Genomic DNA, 20,368 nt, shown 5'->3' on the forward strand with positions numbered 1-20,368 from the left:
GCGGGGGGGAGGAAAAAAAGGAGACGGGGGACAGGGATGGGAACGGGGGACGGGGATCGGGTGCGGCGTCCGCTCCTCGGGGGGGGGGTCTTGGCGCGAGCGCGCGCACCCGCCGCCCAGCGAGGGGGATGAGGGGGGGACAGTGGAGGGGGTGAGGGGGGAGCAGGTCCCGCAGCGCCGGCGGGGATGGAAGGGGGTGCTGTGTTTGCGTCCCCGCTCCCGCGGCCGTGGAACCTGCACTGAAATGTGCCCACCCCCGCACCGCCCAGTCCCGACACGTCCAGATGCACACACAGATACACAGCCCCCCGATCCAGCGGCTTCTCCCCCGCCACACACACACCCCCCCGCCATCACCCCAGACACAGCCCCGCGCTGGAGGTGTAGGTCAGGGGAAGGTGGGACGAGGCGCTGTGGGCGGCAGAGCCGTGCCCAGGGGAGCCGGGAGGGGATCCAGCAGCGCCGCTGCCGGTTCGGAGGGAGGTGCGGGGGAGCCGGGACGCGGGGCGGGGATGGCGGGGGGCGCGGGGGGGGGTCGCGCCGCCACCGCCGCCTGAGGCGACCAGAAAAGTTGAGGCGGCTCTCGGGGGCGGGAGCGAACCGGTGGGGCTCGTGTTTGATCAACTTAGCGCTTAGGTGCTTTGTTTTTAACTCGCCTTTATCCCGGGTGCACTTCTCTTATAACTACTCCTTTCCTTTTTTTTTTTCTTTTTTTAACAAGGGGGTGGGGAGGGGGGAGGCGGGAAGGGAGTCTCCCACGAAAGTTTTTCTCTTTACGGAAGGCGGGACTGAAACAATACCCGATGCATTGTTCAAATGTAAAACCTCCAGCGCTTTTTTTTTTTTTTTTTTTCTGGCCGGGTTTTATTGCCGCCGCTGCCGCTGTTGTGATCGCGCTTTCCCCCTTGTGTTTACAGCGTCTGTGAGCGAGAGACGCTCGGAGGAAGAACCAGGATCCCTGGGCTGCATCAGCACGGAGGGCTCAGCAGAGCTTAGAAGGATTTCACCTTGTTGCTGTTTGTTTTGGGAGATTTTCGCTCCCGAGATTTTCCCCCCGCCCCGGACACTGTCCAGCTGAGCGTTTGTTTCCTGGCTGCGTCCACAACCGGCCTGAAAAAAAAGAGCGCTTTTCCATGTTAGAGGTGATTTCTGTCGTGGTCTCCCTGCGAGGAAGAGATCGGCACCAGCCTCCGAAGAGGGAGACAGGATCAACTGAGGTTTTCCCTACCTCCGGCTGAACGTGAGAGTTCAAGTGACACCGGCACTGGCCTGTGGCTGGCTGACTGCACGGCGAGCTGGAATCACAGCTAGAGCTGCTCAATTTACCTGCTCGAGGACCCTTCAAACCCTTCTATTGACGGTAGAGATTTGTATCCCAAGGAAAATCGGATTAATATAAACTATGCAGAGCTTTGCGGGGATATCTGGAGACTACTCTGTCTGCATGGCTAATCTTGAAATTGTCTGAAATAAATCCTCAGTGTGAGGAATAACGAGATACTTTCAATTAGTTTTTTTTTTCCTTGACGCTTTTTTTTTTCCTTCTGCGAGAATTTAACACTTCCATTGGAGGGTTTTTACAGGAGAATGGGACACATGCTGGAAAACTCACCACGCTTCATAAAAATCACGAGGGTAACAGTTTCCATCAGCGTTGCGGTATGAAAGGTTCTCGATGGATAGTCTGCTGGTGGCTACGATGGATCAGTCTTTCCCTGTTCCTGTTTGCGATGTGCTGAAGGATCTGGATTTAGTGAAATACTGACGCCTATAAACTTACTCCCTCTCTGCTGAAGGCATCGGATGTGACAGTGCAGAGAAACATGTGTTTCACATTTCTGACTGGTTGTTTTGGTGCAATCAATACCTCCACGAGAAACATTGACTTAGGTGGCGACTGTCATAGCGGGAGGCACACGGAGTGCAGCTCTCGGCTTGCAGGCAGAGTGAGCACAAATCAAAGAGCCCGCCGTTCCTGGGAAGCGGGGGCTTCGCTTCCCCCCGGACTGCGGGGCAGAGGCTCCCGAGCCACCCCGGGGAGCCCGGCCCGGCGGTGCGGAATGAGCAATGACCAAAGCGCTGTCAGGAGTGGCGGGCAGCCGGATCCGATGGGGATCAGTGAGGCAAGAGCGGTTGAAAGAAAGGTGGATCGCGAAATTATTGCCCGAAGGAATAGCAGGCGAGGCGGAATGATGATAAAGTTAAACTTCTGTTTCATCTTCTGTCGGGGATGGTGGGCGTTTCTGTTGCTTCAGCTCCACATGTTGCAAGCACTGGCACAAGGTAGGGCTAGAGACATTTTTGTTTATAGAAATGCTGCATCTGCCTTCTAAGAGGAAGGGAATCTCGCTCGGGTACAGAGAAACCCTTTGACTTTTATCCTTATCAGAGATAAACTGCAGAATTGGCACTGAGCTGATTTCATGTAGGAATGGTCTTTTTTTACAATCGTTTCTTTATGGAACAGGCATTTGCAAACTGTACCTACATGTTCCTCTCCCTTTCTTGTCCTATCCTTCCCTTATCCCAACCTCCCACAGAGAATCAAAAGCCCCATCTGCACCAAACCTGCTTTTAATATTTACTTAAATACATCCGTACTGTTCTTTCAGGCAGCAAAAGAGTTAACTGCTGGCTGTGTGTGTCTGTGTGTGTGTGTGTTTAAAAACACTGTGCACCGAGATAAGTTATTAGGAGAAGGGGAGTCATAAATCCTCCGACTAGAACTAAATCGGGCATGTAAAAGGAATTCTTTAAACATATGAGCACTATGCTATGTGAACCTCGGGCTCAGCACTGCTCATTTCTTTTGGATTGCCAAGTAACATTTACCCGAGACAAAAACTGCAATTGATTCGTATCTGAGCATTTCCACATCAGAGATCCTTGCAGTCAAATGAGTCACTTGTAAACGAAGGGTCAGAGTCGACCAATAGACTCTAAATATCAAGTGTCAGTCACTTTGCATGTAAATTCCCTTCTCACAAAAAAAAAAAAAAAAATTGCCAAAATGTAGCCTAATTCTTAATAATCCTTTGAGAGAGTAAACAATAAATGGCAGGCAGGAGCATTACAGTTGGCTGCGCCAAGTAACACGCTGAACAAACGCAGCTTTCACTTTCTTTGCTGGGCTGAGTTTTATTGCTGGGAGCATTGTCTGGCTGAAGTGGTGTGTGCTGGACAATGCAGGGCTGTGTCGTGTGGGACCACGAGTTGGTTGTTCAGAGCGGAAGTTCACACTCCATGAAGGGCAGCGGGCTTTGTGTTTTAGTTCTTTGTTTTCGAGTATTTCATAGGGAAACAACGGTGCATTCAGTTTTAATAACTGCATGGGGCTCGTGTGTTGAGGCACAGGGCTCCTAAGCCAAGTCTGCTGTAGTTTGTGTGCTCAGGGTTTGCTGCTGCATCCTGCAAAAGTTCGGAGCCGCAGGATACAGAAGAGATTTAATCCAGTGTTTTATAGGGACTCCACCCTCATAAACCTCTCTCAGTGCTTTGTTTATGCTGTCATTGCTATTCCCAAATTACCTCTGCTGAGGCCTGCAAGCCCTAACAGAGTATTGTTATCCCGAAACAAGCCATACCTGCCATAATTATCTCTGCAATTTTAAGTTCACATCACTTTTTGTGGTTTTCTTTTGGTAGTTGTTGTTGATAGACACCAATATGATGCTTCGTTTTTGAAGGTAAATGCTGCTGATTCTTGCTGTTTACATTTAAAATGAGAAAAAAAAAGATAGTTTTAAATGCCAGTGATTCAGAAATCATATGCCATATAAAAGCAGTTCTCTATGGTTTAGTAGTAAACTACTCATCTTATTGAATTAAAAAGTGAACTGAAACTTTTGTTTAGCACATAGTATAGTATAATTTTTCAACAGCACCTTCCAGATTACTCAGCATTTGCAGTACTATCTATTTCAGGTACTGTATATCTCAGGGAAGCATGCAGTGTTTACAAACTATCCTAAAGAATAGTCCTAACACCAAGTTAGTTTTACCCATTAAGAGGGGGAGGGGAAGTGAACAGAATAACAAACATTATTTCTGGGAAATGCTGGTGCAGATAAAGGTATGGAGCTTAGAAGACACGGACAATGAAAGATAAAACTATTTTAATTTGTATGTAATGCAGAAGTTACAAATTACAGTTAGTCCTCGTAAGAATTCTTTCACATGTAAACCACCATGGAGGTCTTGATGCAGAGTGCTCCTATTGGGTTTCACAAAATTTGTTTTAATTTATAACTTACGGTTCTTTTAGCACTCTGAATTCTAATGGATTCTGAGACATTCATCACTTTTATGCAAAAATTTACTTTAGAGAGAAGATGACAGTTTTTATAAAAGTCCTTCATGAAAATGGAAATTCTGCTACAGCCACAGAAGTTTCTAATGGAATGATGTGGTCATATGCATGAGAGAATTACATGACTTCAATCTTTTTATATGATAAAAAAATGAACATTCTAAATATATGGGCCATGGCTATTTTGAATGAATCATATTACTGTGCTATAACCAGCTAATGTTTCTAAAATAACTATTTCAGCATTAAAGAAGTAAGAAATATTTCAGGCGTACTGAAATGCAGGTTCTCAGTTCATATGAAGCAGATTAGATAAATTGGTTGAGATTAAGTATCTTCTCCTGTAAGGTGAATGGAAAAAAAGAGTTTCAACTGCAACAGGTTGGTTGAGTATTCTCTAAACTTCAATGGTCATGCAAGTGAAAGCTGATCTAGAGGCAAACTGTAAATAAAACCGCTTGTAAATTCATTTTTGGACTTAGCTCTTCAGCTTTTCTGACTTCTGTAGTTGTGTTACATAATTCAATATAAAAATTTATTTGATTTCTTTTTCCTTCCCAAAGCGAATTTAGTTAGTATGAAACGTACAGTGGTTTGTTGTCATGAGTAATAAAGGATTCTCTTCAAACTTGGGATTGTTAGTGCAGACCTTCTCCCCGCGGGAGTGACTTCCTGGGTGGAGGAGATGTAGAGATGGCAAAGGTTGTGGCCTGTTCCATGGGCACAGCTGGGAATGGTGCTCCCAGAGCTGTGCTGGCCCCTGAGAGTGAGGGTCTGTCCCACCCCCCTCACTGCACTGCCCCTTCTCTGAACAGGGGCTTCTCAGGAGGATGAACCTGTAAGACTCTCAAAACTGTTGCACATCCCTTTGTTTACCCAGCTCTTTAAGCCTCCTGGCCTCTGCCATCAGCCCTCTCTCTTCACGGCATTTTTGTTAAATTTGAGTTTGAGATGCTAGTTAGCCTCAAGTCATTGTGTGTCATCAAATAGTGATGAGCTGCTAATTGATAATCACTATAATTATCAAATTAGAGTTTGCGAGGTGATGGTAGGAGTGAATCATTTGGACACAGTAGCCTACTCCTGTACTTGGAGGATCATCATCATCCCACAGAGACATCTGGCCCACGGTCTGCATGCCTGGGCAGAGTCCTGTGAGCACACAGAGCCCTTGCAGGGCAGGAATTTATGCTTTATGTATGAGATTAACAAACACTGATGCCTACTGAGCTACAAAATGTTTACTAAACTACTGGAATATTTGTATGGAAATAGAAAAAGTCTGCTTATTTAAATAGGTTGGAAGTTGCTAGAGGCTACTCTACATGCATCTTAATGGATTTAAGTACCTTCCCAATGCCTGTCTTTTGTTGAGGAATGAAAGAATACTTAGAAAATATATTTCTCTGGATTGATGGCTGTTGTTCAGAAAGATTTTAAAACAGATAAAAGCAGTGCAAAGCTTTAAGCTTCTCCAGCTGGAGCGTGGTATCTTTAAATATTAAGAAAGAGAAGCTTGTCTGATTTTTCTTAGCATAACAGCAATGGAAGTGTAATCTTTTTATGCTGCTTAATCAAATCTGTAATTCAGAATTCTACACATACCTGAATATGCATTTAAGGTGGTATCGATACCAATGGCTTTGACAGAAGCCATGGCATGGTAAATAGATGAAAATGTTTCCAGGGCCCAACTTTTTTAATTCAGATATTTGATCTGGTGTATTATAAATATGCTGAGTGTAAGAAGCATTTTTGAGCAGATTTCAAACTGCATTAGGTGCAGGGATGATAAAGAACTTGCACAGAGTATTTGGTTGTTGGAAGAGATGGAGAGATGGTGAAATGTGAGGGCAATGCTTATTGGGAAGTGAAAAGTGTTCGGAATTAAGTGTAGAATGAAGCATTTCTAATTCCAAAGGCTTCTGTTACTGTTTGGAAACTTACTATTTTGTATTGGATTCATCTCTCGTGTTGCCTTTCTTCAGATGAGCATTTTGTGCTAGTTTTTAAACAGGTGATTTTTCTTGTGTATATAATTATAATAATTATCAAATTGATTTGGCAGAGCAGAGACAAGCCTAGTCTAAATAGCAACGGGAGGGGAGAGAGTTGGAGTTTTCTGTGGCCGCATCAGGTGACTTCTGAGTGTCTCTACTGTGGTAACTCTTGGTTTGCTTCATATGTTTATGTTTTGCTGGAAAATTACGTGTTCTCAAGACTTCTCAAAGCAAGTTCAAAGAGATGAGAGTATTTGCCTATGAGCATTTTAAGTGCAGTGTATTTCACATCACCCAAGAGGAGCAGAAGGCAAATCTGTGTCCACGGCTCGTGGTCCTTGCAAGGTTGTTCTGGAAGGTTCTGTCATCTCTCTGCACAGTCATGTCCTTTGGATAACAGAGGCAAATATTGTCTAATATTTTAATGATTGATTAAACAAACCATAGAAATATTAACAAACAATCCTTAAGTGGGTTATTGGGAAGCTGTTAAGTGAAGGGCTTGGACTTCTGTATGGCTCAGAGAGACTTTTTTACTGTCTTGCTGTTCCACCACAGACTTACAAGCCTGGAACATTTTCTTGTTCAAAGACGAGCTTTTTGTACATTTATGAACTTTCCATGCAGCTTTACCTGAACACCACATTCTGAATGGACTAGTTATTTGGTTCACTGGGGCCTTTTTGCTGTAATGAATCTGTGGGCTGACTAGAGGCAATTAGACTCCTCATGGAGCAGAATCTTGTTCATGCTGAGTTCATTACAGAAATAGACCTTTCTTCCTCCCTCTGCATATGTACATACATAATATGTATTTAAAGAGTTTTTAAGGAACAAATTGATGATTTGTTGGTATTTTCAAAATTGTGTTTTCTTCAAGTTTTGTAAGTAGGATAATTTTTAGAAGATGTGTGCAGAGATTATAAAATGCCAGAACTAAGGTAACTTTTGCATCTTTAATGTACATTCTTTATGCATGAGCATTAAGTTTAAATTGATACTATTTACTGTCTATGTCAGAAGTAGAAACTGAATACTGCTCACTAATCAGTTTTTTAGTAGTTTGTTTTCTTGTCAGTGCTTGGCTCCATCTTTCATTTGCTTCAAATCTTTTAAATTCAGCACAAGAAGACTTGTGTGTGAACTAAAGGAAGAACTGTTAGCAGCTATAGCGTGGCATTGGATTAGTCTACTTACAGTTATTACAGCTGGAAAGCAAGTAATTGGTGAGATTTGGTTTCTATTTCTGACTATCAAATGAGTATTTTCTAGCGAATAAAGACCCTTCACTCCACGTGCCTCAAAGGCGACCCTTCAGCATCCATTCAGCTCGTGCAGAACAGAAATGTAACTCCATGGAAGGTCTGTTCCCAAAGAAGTTGGGCTGTCTGGAGTCACTTCTGCCCACGCAGTAAAGTAAAACTTTCCAGTTCCTTTACAGATGTGGCCTTTGAAACGTCACAGCCCTGGAGATTCCAGGAGATGCTGCAGGAATTAGTTCATGTAGCACTTGCAGGTCTGAGTTCGAGGGGTGACATGGCTGAGAAGGGGAGAACCTTTTATTTTAATGTGCAGAGTAACTTAAGTACCTTTAAACGTATATGAGCGGTTTTGTAGGATCTCCTCATGATCCAGATTCTTAACTTCTAGACATAGAATCACAGAATCAGCCAGGTTGGAAAGGACCTCTGAGATCGTCGTGTCCAAATACATGCATGACACTGGTATATGGTATCTTGAGCATACAGTATTTTAGATTTTCTAAGAGCTTTTTTTTGTTCTGTCCTTTCTATGAGAAATAACAAAGCTGTTACTAGAATATTCACTGGTCTGTTGCTAATCATATGTTTTATCTGTGAAATGTCCCTGAAGTGTAATAATATAAGCAGCACCCTCGCTAATATTAAAAGTGTAGATCTAGACTTTTCAAGGGAAGTGTTTTTAAAGTTAATTTTCAGCTGTTGAGCTCCCTGAACTGGCTCAGACTGGGGTCACAGCAGCATCAGGGACCATGCAAAGGAGGTGATGGGAGTCATGGCCGGGGGCATGACCCTGACAGCCATCGAAGAGCAGTTCAAATTGCTGGAGAATTTTCCGACTCTGACAAAACACAGGGGAATGTGCACTGCCTGACTTCTTACAAATATGTGGAGGCCGCTGTTCCTGGGTAGAAAATAGGTTAGGGAGGTGGTTTAGAAGACTTAACTTTATTTTTTTTTTCTCTGAAAGAACCTTTCAGTGAGTTTCTCCCTCTGTCAGGTGGAGTCTTCCTGACCTGAGCACGTAAGGTAAGTGCTAAAGTTGAGCACTGTGAATATTCCCCTTAATCCCCTGATCCCTCAATTCTGTAGCTGATAACAGGAATGATATTTTTTTCTTTAAAGAAAAATGAACTTTGTAACTGAAGTTGCAAATTTCTCTGTTATTACTTCTTAGTGTTTGTATCTAATACACAAATTCAGCAGGTAAAAAGGGTGGTGGGAGCTCCAACAGCTCCAACTAAAGGAAGTCTTTTAACACCACTTTGTACAAAATGTGGAAGTGGATTGTACAATCTTACGTCACACAAGTCAGATCACTTTTGAAGTGTCATTTTTGATGAACAACAAAGCATTTGTTGTTTTTATGCAGATAACTTGATTCCTTAATCCCATTTTTCACATTTCCATGCTCTGTTGCGGCAGCCTGAAGAGAAAGTTGATTCTGGGAGATAAATCATTGTCCCTTAAGTCTCTTTAAACCACTTTATGGTCTTTTAAGCCATAAGCCATATATTTTTCTAATAAACTCCTAGGTCTAACATGTTATCTAAAAAATAATTTGTTCAGTATAGCCCTCTCAGACCAGAAAGTAGAGAATAATGATACATAGCCCCAGAATGTGTTGCCAAAATGGTCCTACATTGATTCCAGGCTGAAATTGAAGTTTGTTACTCATTATTACACAAAGAATCAGAAGATCTGGTAGACACTGCTTTTATTCTCAGATTCATATTTGTCAGACTCTGTGCATTTATTAGCCTAGAGTGTTGTGGGTTTGATATGTGGGTTTGGCATTGAGTTCATAGGAAATCAACTCTTCAGCAATGCTGCCTTTTAAGGGAAGGTGCTAAGAAAATCATGGAACTTCAGTGCAAATATTTCAAATGTTTAAACACTTAGAAAAAATGCGTCTTGTTAAACTGGTACTGCTTTCTTACCCAATATTTATATTAAATATAGACTCAATACTAACACTATCACTGCTGCCTTCCTTGCACATTGGGGAATGAGCATCCCTTGTTTCTTATTTCTTACCTGTCAAGAAGTGCAAAGGCCAGTCATGACTAAATACTTCTGAAATAACTGGATGGTGTGTGGTGATTGGAAAAGAAATACCCAGTGCTGTGCCATATTTGCAGTTCAGAGATAACACATTTATCATAACGTGGAACACACGGCAAGTGAACAGTGCTGTGGTATTGAGGTGGTGGGAGGAGGGAAGGGGAGTTCTCCATCAGTGTTTCTAAATGTGTGTACTGAGAAGTGTCATTTTAAGTCTTCTTGAATCTGTGAGCATAGAGGCACAACAGACTTTTCTTGCAGATTGTTTGCGATTCTTCAGGATCAAGAGGTTGAATAAACTTAGATTCTGACGTATCACGCTAACGAAACGTTGCAAACCAGCACCCTCCTGCCTTCTTCCCTGCTGTCCCTGTAGTTTAGGAGACACTCTTTGCCACTTCTGCTTTGTCTTATGATGCACAGAAGAACTTTTACAGTAGCTCAGCTGATGCTGCACTGGAAATAGTGTTGTCCATGGTGAAGGCTGTCCCACTGTTCCTGTGGGTGTCCATCTGTGTGTCTCGCTCTTGTTCTCCATTTGCTTCATCCTCTTGTCCCAGGGTGACACCACAACGTGCTTCTGCTCTGTGGCCAAGGGCTCTTCCCTGCTGTTGTAATACAAGCAATGCCTTCTCTTGGAGAAAGGCTGATGAAGTGGCTTAAAATGTGTGATTCTACACGGGAAACGTGGAGCAGATTCCGTTGTTATCCTCCAGCTGGACACGGAGCAGCTTTTCTAGGACACTTGAATTGTGTTAAACAGGGCTTTTACTGTGCTTGGGGGCCTTTGCAGATGAGCACTAAAGTTGTTTAATGGTAGATTATCCCAGCATTTTTTTTTTAATGTTAGATAAGACTGAGGCAAGAGATCAAGAATAATAACAAGAATAAATAGAAAAGTGTTTCGCCTTTTGCTGTTTTTATTGTCATGAAAAAGTTGGATTTGTTTTTGAAAATGGAGTAACTGAAATTATTTTAAAAAACCATTTGAATACCTGGCACTTCAAATGCCAGATTTTAAGGTAAATGCTGTCAACTGATTTACCATTTCTCTGTAGAATTTATTTTGTTTTTACAAACAAAAAAAAAAAATCCTCTTGAAAGGAATACATATTCTATATAGTAATTTAATGAAATTTATATTCTGAGAGAAGGTGTCTCCTGTTCACAGAGCCTAATCATGCTAATGCTCCTTATCCACAGAACAAGGCCAAAATTTCATTTTTAGGTGTTCCTGTTCATGGAAATGGGAGGAGAGGTCAATTGGTCAATTGACTCTACCTACAAAATAGGCCAGTGATGCTATTGTTTAATGAAATCATCAACAGAAAAATTTGAAGTGACTCTCAGGATAAATCTCGCATTTATCCACAAGTCTGAAGCAGCAATGAATAAGAAAGCAAAATTTTGTTTTGAAAACTTCTCTTGAAGCCTTTTATGTAGTACCTACCATCTGTATTTCAAGTTCCTCGGTACTAGTGTTGATAGCAATCTTACTCTGATTTAATTAATTATATATGATTTATTATTAGCATTTAATGGGTCAAATATTTAAGCATATTTTTCTGACTCTTCAGTTGAGAATTCTGAGTTAATGGCACTCATGTCGAACTCAAAAGTTTTAAGTGCTGGTAATTCAACGTTACATTCACTATGTAAATGCAACGTAATTAAAATGATGCCTTGTCAATCCCACTCAGGTTTCTTGTGAGTATAATTTTCAGGTTTTGTATACTGGATGTAGCTGTATCTTGGGTTACCCAAACATATATTTTATACCCACTGTGGAAAAAACTAGGCAGTTAGAAAAGACAGGATGGCTCTGCAACTGGACCATCCTGATCCCATGGGCACAGATGGATACTTTTCATCCATATCATTGACAAATGAGATCAGAGGTTTTATGTTGTATGTAAAAAATGAAGGGGTGAGTAATTCTGGATTTCTACACTTAATGTGAACAAATGTTCTTACGTGTAAGAACAAATCTTAAAAAGAGATTCTTAACGTTCTAAATGTCTTTTTTTCTGTAGAGCTGCTGGACATTATAAATACTGATAAACCAACTTTTGTGCAAATGTTCACTAGAGTGGAGTAAGTGTTAGCTGTCACTTTATTAAAATTAATGGCGTAATTACTCATGTTTACTTGGAATTCATTGCAGCATGAAGTGATTAGGCATTAGTGCTTTGGTAAATTATGGCATATTGCACATTTTTTATAAGCAGTTAGTGAGTGTTGGTCTTGGGCACGTGCAGTGCACCTTGTTGTCACTCATTAACACCCATATCTGTATGTTTACCAGAAGAGTTCTCTTGGAACTTTTAACATGTGACAGAGACAGTGGAGACATATATATCTATGTATAAGCCAGGGAAGACAGAAAATGCCTGCTATTGTGTGATTTAGTACTAGAGCAGAGATAGTGCTGTTCTGAGGACATGACTGCCTTGACTGAAAAGCTCCCAACACCACTACTAGAGATGCCAGATATGGATTTCTTATAATTCAGTCAAATCCCACATTCTGAGTGAAAGGCAAATGTCGACTTCATACATGTTTGCAGCTCTCAGTCACTTTTCCAGACATCCAGCAGTCTCAGCTGTCCTGAAATTCTGGAGAAGTGGCTACATGCTGAAAAAACTCTGTGTTTGCCTGCTTGTTTCGATGCTGCATCAAGGAAAAGACACAACTATTCAGAGCTCGCGTAGTAATTTGGCAAGCACAATGCACTGTACATATGAAGAACTGTCTGTAGTGATTGATATCTTGGGGATTTTTGAAGTCTTCAGTGTGTTCAAGGCTTCTGAAGTCCTATTTCTGATGCTGGTCAGAAGTTCTTTTGCTGTTCTGATTTTTGCAGGCGGAATATTTTTGTGATTCAAATGCGTATATAACTGAATTTCAGATTTCTGAGCATGATTCGTGTTTGTGACTTGTTATGCTTTAAGCCCAGCTGGCAACTAAGCACCAAACAGCCACTCTACACCCCCATCAGCGGGGTGGGGGAGAGAATTGGAAGAGTAAAAGTGAGAGAACTCGTGGGTTGAGCTAAAGACAGTTTAGCAGGTGAAGCACAAGCTGTGTGTGCAAACAAGGCACCACAAGGGCTTTCCTTCCCCTTGTCCCTTGTCCCCTCACAGGCTCAGCCATCCCTGGCCCTGCAGGGCTCCCTCACGCTTAGCAGTGGCTTGGGAAGGCAAATCACATGTCCTGCCCTTCCTTCTTCTCCCCCAGCTTTACATGCTCAGCATGACACCAGCTGGGCTGGAATATCCCTTGGGTCAGTTGGATCAGCTGTCCTGGCTGTGTCCCATCCCAATTCCTCGTGCACCCCCAGCCCACTTGCAGGCAGGGCAGTGTGAGAAGCACAAGAGGTCTTTACTCGTGCAAGTGCTGCTCAGCAATAACAAAATCATCTCTATATTGTCATCACTTCCGTTTTTTTCCAGCGTAAATCCCAAACACAGTCCCATCCCGGCCACTGTGAAGAAATCTGCCTCTTCCCCAGCCCAAAGCAGCATGTGGCATCTGTAAATGCATTTTCATTTGGTACCTTGTAGATTGACTGAGAGAAACTGCATGAAATGGCATGATCTTAAATGGAGATCTCAAATCTCATAAATCTGCATTGTGAAATGTAATCGTGTTGGAGGCAGAACACTTGTGGTTTTTCAATTACTTAGTGGTGCTTTTTCATATCACTGTGTGTGAAGCGGTTCTGTCAGAAACAAAGAACCCGGCGCTTTCAGATGAACCATCTTTGAAGAAACAGCTGAAGGCAACAGGTTTCAAGCTCTTTGAAGCCTTTTCCCTTTGAGTTCCTGGTAAAAGATGGTCTGTCATAACTATTGGTCACTTGTTAAGTGTTCTTTTAAATTTGTGGGGGGAAAAAATCAAGTGCATCATTACATATTCATGTAGCACAGAGAGGTTTTATGTTCTATAACTTGCAGAAGTTAATAACTTAATTACAGTGAACCCTATAGTGACCTTCTAAACTAATACAATAAAAAGGGAGGTTAAGATTTGTATGACTTGATTAAACATGAGAACTAAGGTAATTATACTAATATAGTAGCATGATGTATAAAAACAGGTGATTTTAGTTTTAGCCTATATCCTGTAAAGTTTATGTGTTAGAAACCTTCTCTGACATGGTGATTTACACTTCAAACATCTCTGAAGCGTAAGCTTTTGACGTTTGTATTGCCGTTACAAGATTCCTAATAGGTCTCCTTTAGACATTTAAAAGCTTCAGTTGTGTTGGGATGGTTTTAAAACTTTTTTGGTAGAAGAATTAACGTGTATAGGAGGGGTTGTTAGTAAATACTGCTGAAGTTATACAGATTCATTCTGAAAAATTTCTTCAATGTCAGTGTGTAAACTGCTCTCCTGTTCTTTCTGTCACTCTGATCAATTTTTTTTTTTTTTTGAGCATAAGTAAATGTGAGGAATTTTATGGGTGAAAAAGAATGTGCTGCAGCAGGTTTCAGGACCTGAAAAATTAGTCTGTCCCCTCACTCAGATTGGTAATAGAAGTAATATACTTTCCGGGTAAAAAGCCAGTTGAAATATAAGGATTTTATGATGAAATACTTGGCTTTAGGGATATATACAGCTTTCATGGCAGTTCTTCATAAAGCTAAGGAGTCCCATGTTTTAATTTTAGTGGGTTACTTTTTTTGTTGATTTTTTTGGGCTGTTGGTGTTTTTTTCTTGACATCATATCTTGGCTCTATATAAGAGGTTTAAGAAAATAAACAGAATCAGGTTGGTGGAAAGATCAAAACCGTGAAAGGTTTTTTAAACAGAGATTTTGTTTGAACCAGGAGAAGACAAGACATGAGACTGTATCTTCATGTATACAGTAAGCAAAACAAATGTAGTGCTTTTTGACTAATGTTGCTTACCAAGTTGCACAGAGCAGTGTGATGGCTCCCCATGTTAGTAAAAAGAAAGCCATAACCTTCAGTCTTCTACTGAAGGATGTGTGAGCTAGTTAGTAAAATTAGTCATTTTTTCCAAGCCTTAAGTCTTGCTAGTTGCTTATGAAGGTATTCTAGACAGAAAGAGCAGCACTGAATTGTGGGTTGCATTTTAATGTGCTTGGTTGTTGCAGATGTGTGGATCCCCAAATCTTAAAAAGGTTCTATTTGTTTGAAGCTCTGGCTTTTCCTTCAACAAGACCCAAAGGAAAGAAGGATGTGTGTTCTTAATACGTGTGTAACTCTGGAGATAGGTATGAGAATTTAATTTGAATGCTGTGGGTGGAATGGCAGAGGAATCCTTCATAGTTTTGGGGTTAGGTATTCGAGAAAGGCTCTTGCCCCGGAGGGTATTTGGGCACTGGAACAGGTGGTTCCTGCTGACAGAGTGTTTGGATGATCCTCTCAGGCACAGGGTGTGGCTCTTGGGGATGTGCAGTGCCACGAGTTGGACTCGATGAGCCTTGTGGGTCCCTTCCAACTCAGCACATCCTGTGATTTATCTTCTTCAGTGTCTTGTTCGCTGTTTGGCCACCTTGGATCCTCTTTCTCTTAAGTTCTGAAGAGTTAAACTCATTCAGGGCAAAATAATCGGAGCAAGTGCCAATGAAGCACTTGCACAGTGTCAATACTGCATTGAAATTGCAAATGTCATTCATTCATTCACTTCTTGTATCTATTTGATAGTATGACATATTTTAAGAGAAGAAAAATAGATTTTAATTAGCATATTCCTGTATTACTGAACAGCTAATTAGGGAAATTAAAGTACTTTCTTAGCTATGAATAGTATGTTAAAAGAACTGTGCAACAAAAATACTCTTGTAGCTGCTCTGCTTCCTGGAAAACACCCGATTAATTCTATTACAGATTATTAGTGGTGCATCATGAAGTGTGATTGCTCTCAGTTGAAGAGAATTATAAAGACAGAAGAACCAAACCTTTGAAGGTGGTTTGATCAGAGTTGACTAGAGACTTTATCACATTGACCAGTTCATGTGGCAATGGTAATAATAGAAAAATCTGATACTTGCGGCTTTGGGCTTTTAAAATGAATGCCACAGTAATGGGGAAAATTGGCCTCATCATCCAAAGGAGTTTCACAGTGGTTTTCTGGTACTTCTAATTACTGATCTAAAGTTATTTTTAGTCAGTTTTCACATTTTGAAAACTTTGTCAGGGAATTGCAACTATTTTTTGTGATGATTGTTGTATAAAAAATGATGCTCCTGCTAGGAAAATATGTATTTAACTAGCATACAGTTTTCTCTGACAACCTAAATAACGTTAAGTTAGGTTAGATAAATTATGTGCTATCAACAAAAGCAATATAACAGAATTCATGTGGAATACATTGAAATACATGTTAGTAGTGCATCAACTTTGTAGAGTTGTCTTTGGAAGGTAGACAAATATTAAATCTGATTTTATGGCTGCTTTGAGAGTTAATGGCCATAATAACAATAAGCATATCTTGCTAATTGTCCACTAGTTTTGTTTTAAATAACGTTTTAATTTGCATATTGGACATCTGCTGAAAACACATGGCTTTTAATTGTTCATCTTCAATTCCCATCACTTTTCAGGTTTTTGAATGGGCTTTAAAAAAGTTTCAAAAGTGCCGGTTTGTAAAGTTCATCTAAATGAATTGAGATAGAAATGTGCAAAAATAGGCTCATGTCAAAAATACTTGGTTTTAGTTAGAAACTTAAGAGTTGTGTCTTCAGTCTTGTCCTACGTGGTCTCCAACTTGGAATGTTTTGGGCCATTCACATTGACTGACTCCTCTGTTTTATCCTGGACAAAATGGAATATTGTTTAGAGCCTAAAATTACAGTTTGAAAGGATAAATTATTGATTGTTGGCATTTTGCAAGATATCAGATATTACTCTAAGATCTTTCCTACAGGATGGAATTTAATTTCTTTGATCTCGTAAATGGGAAGCAGAAAAGCAGACTTGAAGTTGATTTGGGAAAAAAAAAATTGCTTTTACAAATAAAAAGATTTTTTTCATATTTGCATTATTTAAAATGCATTTTTTTTGTCTTATAAATATGCTAATCTTCATAAGCTGCTTCTGGTGTGACATATGGTATATAATTTTCAGTTCTTTGACATCAACCTAGTTACTATTACAGAAAAAAATGTTCAATTGGCAGGGAAAATTAGTATGTTCAATGGCAGAATACTTAGAAGACTTTTGAGAAGTATCTGGGGTGTTCAGCTGCGTTCTGAGCAGGCAGCTGTTTGAAGAGGTCTTGGAGGTTCTGTTAATTGTGTGTTTGTTCTTTTTCAGACAGCACTTCTTTGGGGCTCATTTGGTCTGGCAGAAAAGGTGCAGATAAATGCTTGTCAGTAGGAGAGCAAAGCTCAGTTAAACATATGTTTATATTTTAAGTAGTTTTATATCTATATGGAAGAGGATATTTAATTTAGAAGTGATTGAGATTATTTTCTTACAAGGGTAGAGCTGTGTCAAGAAAGAAAAAAAAATCACAAAACAAGTTTAAAGGATTGATGGAAATGACTCCTTAATCTATCAGCCAAGGCTTAGCCACATATAAGCACAATATTGTCTTAGGAAATGAAGGAAAATTGATGATAATTTCAAATTCTGTAGGTTTTTACTAGTATAGAGCCAACGAATGAAAAGGTTGAACGAAATGAACTAAAAAAGCTTTAGGAAAACAAAAGATACTTTTGCTACCATGTTGCTGTTTATATGCAATGTTGCCTTTTCCCCCTTTTTTTTTAAATTTAACTTATTGATCTACCTCTGCTCCCATTTTACAGGGCTCTGCAGAGATAAGTTCTGAATTGAAAAGCTGGCTTGGGTAACTTGGAATAATGTAACAGAAATAATGCAGAGCTTAATGCAGGTACACTTGGTTCAAGTGGGAAGTTCCATGATCTTGTCCCGACCCTCTGGGTCATGTGTACAATTTAAAATACTCCAGCTAATCTTAGATTTTCTACTCCTTTTCTGTTCTTCTCCTTTAGCATTTTCTAGTCCTTGTTGATAATAACTTCTGAGAATCTCAAGTGCTCAGCTCTTCTCAGCTGTCGCTAGAGCTGGATTTGTGATTTGAACTGCCTCAAGCAGCTGTCAAAGAGTTGGGTTTAGTACATCCCCATTTGTTAGATCTTAAATGGTGGGATATGTTAAAAATAGTTGCTTTCATTGTTAAGTGCTTTCTGCTCACCTTAGAAGCATTTAAGTGTTGTTACAGGCACACTTCTGCCTTTTCTCACCGATGTTTTTCCTCTGTCTTAGCAACACAAGAGATCCTTGTTTAGCCAGGGAAAGACAGCTATGGACAGTTTGACCTCGCTCTTGGTGTTAAAGGGTTCTTTGCTGGCAACTGATAATGAAGAAGATTTCCCAAAATTAATTCATTATTCTTGGTTTTGGAAGGTTGGTTTGATTGTGGTTTTCATTTGGTTAAGTTCCATCCTCAAATCGTTGGGCAATGATTCCATACAATTTTATTAAAACTAATGAAATGAATATTCTGTTTATAGGCCAAATTCAGTGTGGTACTTTAGCAAAAGCTTAATTTGAACTACATGAGAAGTGATATTATTGATAAGTCAAGTATGCTTTATCTTACTGAGTTGTATCATCATTTGTATTAAAAAACTCCCGGTCATTTTGAGGTCTTTCATAATGAAAACCCTATGTAAATTATTCTTAGTAAATGGAAAATCTCCTGTTAGTCTTGCTTGGCTTTATTTGCTCTAGAAAGTTTTTGAGATTTTTGAGTGGTGTGTAGAATTTTTTGTACTTTTGGGCCATTCATTTTAATATTTATGCAAAAACTGTCAGCATCACTGAAGTTTTATTACTTATTTTGTCTTTGTAGTCAGGGCATCTCCTTTTTTTGTCCTGACATCTCTAGTCTGATTTAACACAAGTCTGCATTTAGGAAAGTAAAAGCTCCAGGTGATCAGGATTAGCAGGAACAGACTGTGAGGGTGTGGCTGGGGCTCACCTGCATCTGCCTCTCTCACTGGACATGAAGATCAGGTGTCCTAATTAGGTCCTAATTTGCTCTCCACCCATACCCTCCCTCCATTTAAGCCCAGCTCTGGGTTTTTAGTCCCTGTCTGCTGGAGGGACCTCAGCTCTGTGTGGTGAGTGCCTTGTCCCCTGGGATGTGCTTTCTAACTTGTGTTTGATCCTCTCTCTGTACCCATTTCTTTCTGGTGTCCCTGTCTCCTCTCTCGTCTGGGATTGTCAGTGGGTTCCATTCCCAGCACCTCCCTCTGCCTGTTGTGTTCCAGGTGCTGGGAGGCTGCATCTGGTCATGGAGGGGAGCCCCTGTCCTGGCATCACACTTGGCTCCTGGTTTGTTCTGCCTTTGGGAACAGCCAGCCCTGGCTGCTGCTGGACCCTGCTTCCCATTCAGTGCCCTGTTCAGGGATGAGCTCTGTAGTAAAGAAACTTCCTCAGTATTGGCAGTCAATATTCCTATTGTTGTCCTTTTCCATGGCAAACACAGCTCTCTGGCTTAGTTGCAGTTTCCTGGCACCAGCAAACCTTCCCAGCTCCTCACACCTGCCTCTGAGCCCCTTGCCTTGTTGGAATCCTACTCTTCCAGGCTGACTCTTCCCCACTGTCACCATAAGGCTGTGAGCTTTTTATGATCATCTGCTTCTTCATGGCTGAATTAAATATGCTTAATTTTGAGTGTGCTTTCAAAAGATAAATTGACTAAACTACAATGATGCAGATGCTGCAATTCAGTGACTCAAAGGGGTGAAAAAAGCAGGGGGGCTGGAAGGGGATTCAAAGGTTCAACAGTATTTTCTCCTGGGCTATGGCAGGATCAATCATACCGACACGATTCCTGACAGATATTTATTTAATCTGTTTTCTAAGCACTTCAGTAAGGGAGATTCCAGAGATTCCATTGTCAATCTGTTCACTATTTAACTATCTGGGCTGTAAAGACAGAATTTTCTTGAGTTCAGAGTCTAATTGCTTTTGCTGCTACCAGTACTCCAGATTGCTAAAGTAGATGGTATTTTGGACACCTGCTATCCATAATCCTTTTCTGTTTCATGGGTTTGATGAGCCTGTGCCGCTCGCACTGAAATTTGAAAAGAAGCGAACTGAGCTATCCTTTGTTGGTGAAGTAAACAAATATCCAAACTGTGTCCTCCAGGGATTACTCAGACAAGTTTGGGAAACCACTTGGAAAGTCATAAGAGTGCTGAGGAAGAGTTGGTAATTATGACCTTCATTTAAGAAAAAAAAAAAAAGGAGAGGAAACCAAACAAACCCACATGAAAACATCTTTCTGTTGTTTTCTAAAACTGGCATTTTTGCAGCCTTCAGGCAGGGATAGTGGTGAAGCTTTATGGTCCTTTCAAGCTTAATTCTTTCCAATCTGATGTGTTCTGGGTTTTCATGTTTAGGTCAGAAATCTTTTAGAGATGTCTGATAAGAATTCTTTAGTTCTGAGCTCATTTGCTCAGTATCCAACACACCCCAGCAATTCCCCCAGTATATATTCCTTGGGGCTTCTCAGCTGGGGAGGAAACAGCAATAACTTACTCCTTAAGCTAAAATTGAGATGTAAAATTTCAGTTTTCAGAGCCTGAAGTCCAGCTTTCTTCTTTCCTCATAGTGGTTGCATTAAGCATTGCTTTTGCAAGACTGAATGCTTGCAGTCCAGTTGGAAAGTAAATATATTCAAGTTAGAGAATGTAGGAAATTCCAGTGTTTAAGGAAATCTTACCT

At 40.8% G+C, this 20,368-nt stretch overlaps 1 protein-coding gene across 3 annotated transcripts in view; it reads left to right on the top strand.

Annotated features, from left to right (window-relative positions):
* Nucleotides 1-339: 339 nt before the first annotated feature.
* Nucleotides 340-20,368, top strand: part of SDK1 (sidekick cell adhesion molecule 1) — a 385,943-nt gene continuing 365,914 nt past the window's right edge. For 2 of the 3 annotated variants that reach the window (XM_027889459.1, XM_027889461.1), the window contains exons 1-2: nt 340-483; nt 918-2,283. In XM_027889459.1, coding sequence (XP_027745260.1) covers nt 1,824-2,283 — 460 coding nt within the window. In that variant the 5' untranslated portion in view covers nt 340-483; nt 918-1,823. Of the gene's footprint in view, nt 484-527; nt 637-917; nt 2,284-20,368 lie in introns of those variants that run through there. The other variant, XM_027889460.1, reaches the window with a different exon arrangement.

Source organism: Empidonax traillii, unplaced genomic scaffold (assembly GCF_003031625.1).
Source record: "Empidonax traillii isolate 1590-97213 ecotype Southwest subspecies unplaced genomic scaffold, ASM303162v1 scaffold263:size1499331, whole genome shotgun sequence".
Classification (NCBI taxonomy): domain Eukaryota; kingdom Metazoa; phylum Chordata; class Aves; order Passeriformes; family Tyrannidae; genus Empidonax; species Empidonax traillii.